General features: G+C 41.9%; 1 protein-coding gene across 1 annotated transcript; it reads right to left on the bottom strand.

Annotated features, from left to right (window-relative positions):
• Nucleotides 1–1,381: 1,381 nt before the first annotated feature.
• LOC147620663 (laccase-4-like) lies at nt 1,382–6,260 on the bottom strand. Its single transcript, XM_086824935.1, has 7 exons — nt 6,064–6,260; nt 5,781–5,935; nt 5,444–5,688; nt 5,175–5,303; nt 4,780–5,031; nt 2,140–2,877; nt 1,382–2,009 (listed from the first exon to the last, which is right to left on the bottom strand). The coding sequence occupies exons 1-7, from the start codon at nt 6,181–6,183 to the stop codon at nt 1,879–1,881; spliced, it is 1,770 nt and encodes a 589-aa protein (XP_086681061.1). The 5' UTR covers nt 6,184–6,260; the 3' UTR covers nt 1,382–1,878.
• Nucleotides 6,261–11,154: the final 4,894 nt, after the last annotated feature.

Here is an 11,154-nt window from a genome sequence, read left to right as displayed (position 1 = left end):
TTTGGTCTTCTTGGTACAGACATATCTTCTTGGAAGCTAGAGTAGAAAGATTATGTTTAGAGTAAAAAGGAAAGAGATGTGCAGACTAGGGTTTTACAGGAGCCTTGAAAGAGATGGAGCTCCGAGAAGGGAGGGAGGTTAAGATGGAGGAGAAAGTTTGGGGTTTCGGGCTTTGATGGTTTCATTAGGGTTCGGCAAATGAGATAGAGATGGAAGAGAAAGGGAGGAAGAGTTTAATTTGGACGTTCAAGAGGAAAAGTGGACTTGAAAATGAAATTTTTGATTACAATAAAATTTGAGATGGGTTTTTGGGAGAAAATGTGAGTTTTGGGGGGATCACAAAATTTTTAAAATTTTAAGAATTTTTTGAGCCACGAAAATGGTGGGACCATGCTTACCCTAAATCCCCTACTTTTTTAAAGGGACAAGTGTAATTATTAGTACTGAAAACCTAGTCTCCCTCTCTATAGCCTCGTCTCCCTCCTTATATTCAAAGGAGACCAAATGTGCACAATCCTCTATTCCTATTGGTCCGTTGTTGCTAATTACTTTCATTAGTAAAAAGCCCAAAATATGTCTAAATGTCCCCTAATGCATTCTTTCCTCGTTTTTTTTTCAGACAGTTCGCGCAACTATAGCTGCATGCGACTAGTCATACACGTTGCCACAGGCGTGGCAATCTACATGGTCATATGCGTGACTGTAGCCATGTACTCATAACTGCCTAATAGCCGTGTTGATAATTGCGTGAAGATTTTTTTTCATATATAGATTCTTTTAAATTTGCATGACTCTAGATATGGTTGTGCTCTTGGTTTGTTGTAGTGCACGATGTATCACACTGTGAGACAGTGGCAAATTGCAACAGTGGCCCTCCTATTGAGTAGGCATTTTAGTTGCCACCAAGTCTCCGATTAAAGAAGGGACGAGTATCTAAAACCATGCAGATCCATCTTACCTTTATATTCGGAAACTCTATCCCTCAGTGTTCCATAATCCTTTTCGACTAACCTGGCATGAATTCTTCTCACCATGGGTTGAAGAGGAAAAGGCATTCTGGAATAAGCAGTTTAATCCATTTACTACTATTTTTGGAGCAAGCTCGAGGACGAAGCAAACCCGGGTTCTCCTAATATTGGAAATATCTACAACAAAGTATTACGTGTACTCTAAGAAATCAAGGAGCTGACTTGGCAGCGCCCTTGTAACGTCGCTGGGTGCAACAACACGTAATGTTGCCTAATATTATTAGTGCTTATAAGAATAATATGGGGCACGAATGATGATCCCTTCCGGTTATTTTCATATTATGGCAAAACTTGAAGAACTGCATTTGAGACGCTAGATAGTGATAAAGCAATTTACAAGAGAACCAGGCTCATTATGAGAATCATGTAGGGCATGAATGATGATCCCTTCCACTTGTTTTCGTATTATGGCAAAACTTGAAGAACTCCATTTCATGAGACCCTAGATAGTGATAAAGCAATTTACAAGAGAGCCGGCCTCATTAGTGTTTATGCGAATAATATGGGGCACGAATGATGGTCGCTTCCGGTGTTTTCGCATTATGAAAAAACTTGAAGAACTCCATTTGAGACCCTAGATAGTGATAAAGCAGTTTACAAGAGAACCGGCCTCATTAGTGCTTACAAGAATAATGTGGAGCACGAATGATGATCTCTTCCGGTTGTTTTTCCGTATTATGGCAAAACTCGAAGACTTCCATTTCAGACCCTAGATGGTTTTACTAGAGAGCCAGCCTCATAAGAAGAATCCCGGCCATGAAGAAATGTACGTCAGTGCAAAGAGTTATCGAAGGAGGATTGAAGAGAAGCTCGTCGTCGATCATAGTGTGTACTGCTGCTATTCAAGAGCTTAGCAAGATGGCAAGTCGGAGGGCGGGGGCTGAAGGGTCTGCTTTGGTCCAATGCCATTTGTGACAAGGAAGGTAGTGCCCAAACCCCAACTCGTGTGGATCTCCAAGTGGCAGTGCATGAACCACACTCCTGCAACATTATGCATACGGTCCGTCAGCAAGAGAGTACAGCTACAAGCTTAGCAGCAGCGGCAGCAGAGTTTATTGTAGGGCACATCTACGTCGAGCTATAATATTGATAATTATAGTGTGTACTTTACCTGGATTGTCCGCTCGGAAGCGGAGAGCCACCCAGCCTCCTTTGGGGACGTTTATAGTGTTGCGCTCGGGAGGGTCGACCAGGTTGAATGTGGCGGGATCGTTAGTATTGTTGTAGTTTCCCACGCCCTGGCCTACCACGTAGAAGTTGAAGCCGTGGAGGTGGATGGGGTGGCTCTCAGTGCCGAGAATGCCGGTGCCCTGTAGGACGAGCTGCACACTGGAGTTAAATGGCAACCAGGAGAGTCGTGTCCCTGTCTCTGGAGCGAGGTTCTTGGGTGGTGGTCCAGTATAGTTGAAGGACCTCACGGGGTTGTCCGGAAAGCTAGTGTGAAAGACAATATTTGTGGTGTTGGTGGTCCGATTCTTCTTGATGATCGTTGATTTGTCGAAGAACAAGGACTGGAGGAGGGCGGTGTTGGGAAGGCTAAACGAAATGTTGTTAACAGCGGCTGCAAACTTGCCTCCGGAGGGTCCCTGGCATACCTTGCCGTGAGGGCAAGGTTTTCTGGCCAAGCCCACAGTGAAGAGCAAGTGGCGGTCTAACTTAAGGGGCACGGTTACCGGGAACTCGTTGGAGTTGAGGCTTCTAAGACTAGCGCTGAAGTTGTTGGCCAAGGCAGTGTCATTGTAAGGAGGAAGGGCAGGCAAGAGGACCGGCCGCCGCAGCTTGGTCGAGGAGGATCCCACATACTCCACCACTGAGGTGGCCGTGGTATTGTCGAAGGGCACTGTGGGACCTGTGGAAATCGAGAGGGAGGAGGAGAGGCGCACAGAGAGTCGTGCAGTTGCAGATGAATCGTTGTTAATTGATTGATCGATTGGTTACATTTATATAGAAGTAGAAGCACCCATTCATTTGCATCACTTCGTGATGGGCGTTCACACTCGTATAGTGGACACGAGCATTAATTCCAACACTCCCCCTTAATGCGAATGTCCGCATGAGGGTGAATGAGGAAATGTGATGTGTATAGTGATGTATGCATTATGAATTCATGTGTAATGCTATATATTTTTACATCATGAGTCGATGATGATATAACTGCTTTGGTAATCGCAAGGCATTTGTTTTGTGATTATCTCGATATGTTTTTTGTCGAAGTTGATCTCCTTGACAACCACAAGACACATGTTCCAATATGATGTTGAGACATTGTGCTTGGTAGTAACTGCAACATGTGTGTTCCGATATGATGTCGAAACACAAGTTCTTCCACTCTCAGACTTGCCATCCGTATTCTCCCCCTCAAGTTGAGTAGTGGAATTCCAAGTATTGCATTGGGTACATGTCAAAAGAGAAATTAATATATGAGTATGAGTTGAATTATCAAAATATATATGTGATATGATGTTATTTACAAGTGTGTATGTACAATTAAGTTTAATTTGTCATCGCTCAGAGGCTGATTCGTTTTCAGCTTGTCGAAGATAATGTTTAATTCTGGCCTCATGGATGCTGTAGACACTCCAATGGGCTCAATTGCCTCTTTGGGCTAACTTTTGGGCTTATTTGTTTGCCTAGGTCTTATATTAGTGTCCATTGTAGGACGGACCTCTTGAGTCTTTTTACGGGTCATTGCCCATTGGTAGGTCTTTGCCTTTTTGTGGGTCTTTGCCCATTTGTGTTGTTTATTTGTTTGTTTGTTGCTTTTAATCATTATTATTATTATTTGAAAAGTTTTTAGCATTTTTGTATAAAATGTTATGTGTGCACGCAAATAGCCTGAAAGAGTAGGCATGTTTGCGCTCACGAATAGCCTGAATATTTAGGCATGTTCGTGATGTGAGTGAGTTATTGAATAAAATTGTTTTTAATTATTTATAGTTATTGTTAGTAAAAATGTATGAATTGATTGGTTATTTAAAAAAAAACTAAAAATAAACTAGTATTTGAAATAATAACAAAAATTATTAATGGTTGTCTGTGTGGGTATGAAGGTGTTATTTTATTGTTATTATTAGTACTGTTTTATTTTTATTAAAAAATTTATGTTCTGCGTGAAGGTTTTCAGACTGTACCACCACATCGGATAGAGTCCTGCCTGGCTTGGATGAAGGGTGTAGCACGAGAGTAGTTAAGAACCGGCCTGCGTGTGGAGAGGGAGAGATGCTGTTGACGTAAGGTGGCATCGTTGCTAGAGCTAGCGATACTAGTGCAGAGGAGGGGTTGACAAAGGTGGCGGTGTTTTGACCGTAGTAGTCGGCGAAGGCAAATGTGGCATCTGGGTGGGCAAGGCACATGCTCTGGATGAGGCTGAGCAGCATCACACCGTGGTTATAGGAGAGGGAAACGAGGTCGCGAAGGCACCCAAAGCTATCCTTGGCAGCGAGCGGGAAGGCGGTGATCAATCTTGGTTGGCTTGCGAAGGTGGCGGAGAGATTCTGATTGGCTTGCGAAGGTGGCGGAGGCGATGCAGGCCCACACAGGCTCTCCAGAAAAGCAGGCGATGATACCATGTGGAAATCGAGAGGGAGGAGGAGAGGCGCACAGAGAGTCGTGCAGTTGCAGATGAATCGTTGTTAATTGATTGATCGATTGGTTACATTTATATAGAAGTAGAAGCACCCATTCATTTGCATCACTTCGTGATGGGCGTTCACACTCGTATAGTGGACACGAGCATTAATTCCAACAGGACCCGCGGAGTTGTATGCTCTCACCGCCAGTAAGTATCTTCCTGTTGGCTGATCCGCATTGAGGAGAACATTAGTGGTCTGCCCAGGCGCGATGAGGATGGTGCTGGTCTTGAAGGGCTTGGTGTAGGTGGCATCGATCTCCACCACTGTTAGAGTATGGTTAGCGATGCTGAGGAATAGCTCGTCGTTGAGGGCGGCATTGATGATCCGGAGTAGGTAGGTCTGGTTCTGTGCCACCGGAAGCTTAAACATATCTGCAATTATACCAAATTAATGTATAACTAAAGTTGTATATAAATATACAGTTCCCCGCCGCAATCATCAAAATGTAAATGTATATATATATATATATATTTGTAGATCCGAGAGCTCATGTAGTACTGATCTGTGAAATTACCCTTCGCCGAGCAATTGTAGAGGGCGCCGGGCTGCCCATTGATCGTGTAGGCATCGGAGACATTAGGGCCGGCTCCAGACCGTAGAGCTTGCTTTATCACAGTTTCCGTGTCGGAATTCCACCACTCACCTGTAAGTTGCAAAAATATATAACCGCGTGTTACAGCTATAAAAAATAATAAATTAGACGTGAGCATTGCCGTCCATCACATGATGATGATGGTGGCCAAAGTTATCTAATTCTCGATTTTTGGGGGCGGGGGGGCGTACCGAGGACGATAGGGATCTCTTTGGCAGGATGGGGGAACGGATAACTCTGTTGCACCTTTGGGAGGATGATGAAGGCCCCGTGCACAGTGGAGCGCATCCAGGAGATGTGCGCGTGCCAGAAGAGCGTGCCACGCTGGCCGGTTACGGTAAAGTTGTAGAGGTAACTCTGGCCCGGCTGGATGGGGCACTGCGTGATGTAGGAAGGCCCGTCGAACCATCCAGACCGCAGCTGACGGACGCCATGCCTTCAATATAAGTATTGAATATATTAGAAAACCATTATATTTTATAAATATATATAGCTTGGCTTGCCAGCTACTGACCACCGATAATTTACCAGTGGATAGTGATGTTCTTGTCGGGCATCTCGTTGCTCACTTTGATCAGCACACGCTCCCCCTCTCGCACGAACAGCGTCGGCCCTGGAAACTCGTCGTTCACCGTCACCATCCGCTTGGTTTGGCAAAGCCGAGTAAAGTTGCTGTACTTCACCTGCACGTGCATGGCGCATTGTCAAAGTGATAAGCATGCTACCCATTAAATTAGCTTGATGAACGCAAATTGAGAGAGAGAGAGAGAGAGAGAGAGAGAGAGAGAGAGAGAGAGACAGACAGACTTACATGGAATTCAAAGCGGCTGATATTCGAGCTCTTATCCGCGTGCAGCTGTGCTCCATGAAGAGGAGGGAGAAATGCTACCGCCGCAACGACGAGCAAGATGGAAGCGATAAGGTGCGCCATGCTTAATTATGCTTGCTTGTGGATGGCTGCGCCAACAGTCCACTAAATGAGGACTTTGGCTTCCACGACGTCGTTGGACGTCATGACCGCGTGCGCCCAGCTATATAGGCACGAAAGAAGAAGGTTGGTTATCGGTCTCAGTACCAACTGCGCCCCAGCGCTGCAGTGGGTGGCAGGTGCTCTTTTCTCATCGCAGTTGCTTCAAGCCATCAGCCATATCTTCCGGCATACCATGTTACTCCCTCTAAGAAAATGCCTTAGGTATTACTCTCCATATCTTCCGGCAAACCATGTTACTCTCTCTAATAAGAAAATGCCTTAGGTATTACTCTCCACTGTCGGAAGAAATTCGGAAGCCTTGTATATATTCTAATTTGTGTGGCTACGTAGTAAAGCAAAGCTTTTTATTATTTAGTAATACGAGTCGGTAACTTGTGCTTCGCAAGTCTTCTGAGACTCCAAATTTAAATTCTACCCAAACTTCCTCAAACCTCCTCCTCCTCTTCCCGAACCTCCACATTCTTGTCACGTGGCAGCTTTGTGAAATCCTTCCTTAAGATAATATAGAGATAGAGTACGTCGCATTATATCTGTTTCGTTGTTCAAGAGATTTCAAGACATCATTATATAGAAAACTATTCTCAATCAGATATTGATCCCAAACTCTATTTTTTCTAAGAAAATGAAAATTCTCATGAAATCCCCTATTCATAGCCAAGCATGAAAAGGAGGATTGATGAAGAATTTTTTCCAAAATTTGATGAAGAACCCTAATTTTTTCATAAAATCCCTAATATGCGCAAGAGAAGAAGAAATTGAAGCATTGATGAGATTAGGGACTTCCTTACTCTTAGTATTTGCATTACCAAGCATTTTTTGCATTTGTTTGAGTCTCCATTTCTCAATCAAGAAAAAACGTGGATAGCTTCATGGTTTCTTCATGGACAAAATCGTGCAAGAAATAGCTCCCCACAGAGTTTCAAAGAGGGCTCCAACTATGCCGTAGTCATCCACCATAGCCAAGGCAAGTATTGACTAGGCATTTTGTGTTTGATGAGTCTCCAAAACACCATGAGAAAGGCTTCATCACATGGGAAGGAAGCCAAGAAAGAGCTTGTGATGAAGCCTTCATCTACCCCATTCATAACCCTAAGCTTTTGTTAGCTTCAAACCCTAGACTGAAGCTCCATAGCTCTGAAGATCAAGCATAGAAAAGAGAGAAAAGAAAAAAAGCATTTTGATTAGTCTCTCTAATCTTGATTAGTGAGATTTTTCCCCAATTTTGGTCGTGAGATTTAACTTTGGTGCGGCTTCCCCAAAAAACTAGGTCCCCATTAAGCCCATGGCCCCAAAAGCTTAGGAACAAACAAAGAAAAAGAAATTCAACCAATCCAAAGTCACCATATCCATCTTCTTGATCAAGAAAATCCAGAAAATCAAGAAAATCCAAAACATCCAGAAAATCAAGAACACTCAAAAGATTTCCAAGAAAATTCAAGAGAGTGGATCAAAAGCAAGGCTTTGATTCCATAGTACGTGGGTCCTAGCTTTGAGTAGCCACATTGATTTTTCCTTCCATGTAGAAGTTGCATTGTTTTGTCCTTTCATGTGGACTAGTTTTTGTTGTGTTGTGACTCGTTCACTTGCACTAATTGTTTGTGGTCTCATAGTTGTTCATAGCCGTAGCATCTCTCTCTCTCTCTCTCTCTCTCTCTCTCTCTCCAAGAGATTATTTAGTGGAATTTCAAAGGAGTACTAGAACCATTTTTCATCAATTTGAGAGAAAACAATCGTCTATAGTAGTTGGAACACATGTTTAATTCTTGGAGTTGAAACCCAACTTTCCTACTAGATTGATGAAGGAAGAACTATATAGATACTGAAATTTATTATATACGAGAGGCCATGAAATATTTGCATAATGAGACCATCCCAACCTTCCTCTACCTATACATGTGTTCAATGTTTGATTTCAATCAAGATTTAGGGTTTCTTGGCCCACTTGAATGATTTGGGATTTTCTTGAAAATCAGGGTTTCCACTTAAAATTTTTGAGATCCAAGGTGTTAGTTCTCTTCTCCTATCTCTCCTCTACCCTTTCATATCATTAATTTTCAATAATGATCACAATTTTAGGGTCTCGCAAGAAATAGGGTTTTGGAAATTGCCTTCAAGATTGCAGTTTGTGGTGGGATTTCTTGAGTTTTCAATCTACAATCCTTCTTCCCTTGATCTTCTCTATATAGTCATGTAGCACTACTTGATTAATTTGGCCAAGGGCATTAGGGTTTTGGGAGAAAATAGGATTTAGTGTAAAATTCTTTCATATTATGGGATTTTTATGATGGGATTTTTATCATTCCCTTGAATATAGCTTGCATTGCTTTGAACCTCTACTTGCTCTTTATCATTCCCACATATTTTCTCAGTCATTTTACCTTATACATGCAAAGAAGTCAACAATTGCATTGAAATAAAAGAAGAGTATGCAATCATTAATGCTTATTGCATTTGTTATGCCATGGTGAGGGAATTGTTGGTTTCTCTTTGATTGGATGACTATTGCAAGCCTTGGAGCAAAGGATTTTGAGGAAGAAAGTGTACAAGGAGAATAATGCATGCATGATCACATGCTAAAGTTGTAATGCTCATGAGCATGAGTACATCATAATGCAAGCATGATCAAATGTTAAAGTTGTAATGTTGATGAGCATGAGTACATGTTTGGAATTGTAAGCCATCAAACACTTTACTCTCTTTACATTATTAGATTCTCAATCAAATTGTACAAGTTCAATTCAATCAAGTACTAGAATCTAGCATGTGAGAGGGTACCCTTGGCATTGGTGGAGAGGCCAACGTGGAGCATGGCTTGAACTCTCCTTATTGTGAGTGCTTTTGGAAAAGAGAAAAGGAGGGGGATTAGGGACATGGTGTCCTAGACATGGCCTCAACTCTTACCATTAGATTTCAAACTTTAGTAAGAGGGTGACGTGAGGGGGGTGAGAAGGCTTGGTCGAGAGATCGGCAAGTAAAATATCTCCATCGACTTGCTACATTGAATCAAATGGGCAATGGTTTAAACATACATGTGTTTTGAAATGCAATTGACAATCAATGGGATTTTATAAGAATGCATAGTTGGCATTATTAGGCACATTGGTATTGATATAGTGATTGAGATTGGTTCATAAATGCACCAAGGTCATGCTAAAATCTAGTCGAATTCCCTTGATTGGATGCTAATTGGATTCATATTGATGCTTTGGATATGTCGGGATGCAAACATACATTGATTTTCAAGTTGGTTGCTTGTAGTTGACAATTTGACATAATCTATAATTTTTAAAAAAGTGTGATTGAGTCCAAAGGGCTTTGAACTAAACCTAAATTGAATATTGGGGGTTATTCCATATCAGTAGGGCTTCCTATAGAGCCCTCAATCACTCCGTTTGGTTTTTGGGTGGTTAAGGAGCTACACCCATTTCTCTACCGACGCTGTTTGGATAGAATTTGAACCAAGTCTCGGATCATAAATTTAGCTTCACCATTTTGTTCTCCACTTTCCAAATACCTTAACCAACCAGTTTCAACTTATTTGGAGAATTCAAGTCCAAGCGGTGGACCAAGCTATCACTATTTGACTTGCCAGAAAGAGTTAAAACAGAGGCATATAGAGAGTTGACTGAACCAAAAGTGTCATCATAGGCTTACTCCTTATCCTAATAACTTCCTATAGAGCCCTAGAACACCCAGATATGAAACTCATATATCATTCTATTGCAAACTTACCAAAACAGTCCTACTATGGCGGTAAGTCGAGGAGGTAGACCTAGAAAGCTATCTTTGGTAAGGGATGATATGGGAGGGGAGGAATTGATGAAACACTGCACTATGGACACAATGGAAGAGATTGAAGAGAAAATGGTTGGGGGAAGTACTAATAAAAATGTCTCTCAATCCATAGGTCAAACTTAGACTAAGGGAGTTGAAGTGGATGCTGATTGGGAAGTGCTCATAAGCACACCTCTCAAAGTTTGCAAGCCATTTCAAATGATACTCTCTCGGAAGTTCTTGTGAATAAACTTGATTTTTAGCCACTCATGGATAGATTGGATATCATTGACCAAACCTGGAATTCAATTTTTGAGTCTATGACTACCAAAATGGGAGCCATTGAAGATCAAATTAGATCAATCTATGAATCAACACCATGAAGAAGCCAATGTGGATAGAATTGGTGGGAATCATGAGGGTAAGCAACCTTTGCATGAAGTTGTTTATTGTGGTCACAAGGGAGGTAAACAAGCTATGAAAGAGGCTTCTATGAAGGCTCCTTCATTTGGATTTATGATGGATGCTAGGAAACCTCTCATAAAGGATTTGACGTCTTCTTCATTTCAGCTTGGTAATTCTCAAGTGAATAGAAAACCACCATAAGATTCATTCAAGCCTATGTATTCATGATATGGAGATGCCAAGAGGATACTATCTTATTCAAAAGCAAATCAGTCCATGTTAGATGAGGAGATGCTTTGGGATAAGGATGGGGGTAATCATGATTGGGAGCACATGATAGTTCGATGGAATTTCCTTCTTTTATTAAAAAGGAGTGTAAAGACTTTGCTCAATTTGCCAATTCTTATATAAAATCACAAAAGGTCAAGCCACATCATGAGAATCCTACTTCCAATGCTTCCACAGCTATCAAGGGTAAGGTTTCCCTTTCCAAGTTCACAGGTGAAGGTTTCACTTTGCATGAGTTGGAGTAGTCGATAACCAAGCTAGACACTGATTTCTAGCTCTACCCTAAGGGTGAGCAAGATAAAGTACAATTTTCCTTGTTACACTTGGAAGACTCATCAAACACATAATGCCTAGTCAATACTTACCTTGGCTATGGTGGATGACTAAGGCATAGTTGGAGCCCTCTTTGAAACTCTATGGGGAGCTATTTCTTGCACGATTTTG

This window comes from Cibotium barometz, chromosome 31 (genome assembly GCF_041138505.1).
Source record: "Cibotium barometz isolate CiBa-2024 chromosome 31, ASM4113850v1, whole genome shotgun sequence".
Classification (NCBI taxonomy): domain Eukaryota; kingdom Viridiplantae; phylum Streptophyta; class Polypodiopsida; order Cyatheales; family Cibotiaceae; genus Cibotium; species Cibotium barometz.
The sequence above is the reverse complement of the archived record's forward strand: the minus strand, read 5'-3'. Positions and strand labels throughout refer to the sequence as shown.

What these genes read in the sequence shown, in the direction of transcription:
- LOC147620663 (XM_086824935.1), bottom strand. Translation starts at nt 6,183, where the DNA reads ATGGCGCACCTTATCGCTTCCATCTTGCTCGTCGTTGCGGCGGTAGCA. An exon ending in TCAGCCGCTTTGAATTCCAT is followed by an intron (nt 5,936 to 6,063) that starts GTAAGTCTGTCT and finishes ATGCACGTGCAG; the next exon opens with GTGAAGTACAGCAACTTTAC. An exon ending in GAGAGCATACAACTCCGCGG is followed by an intron (nt 2,878 to 4,779) that starts GTCCTGTTGGAA and finishes CGATTTCCACAG; the next exon opens with GTCCCACAGTGCCCTTCGAC.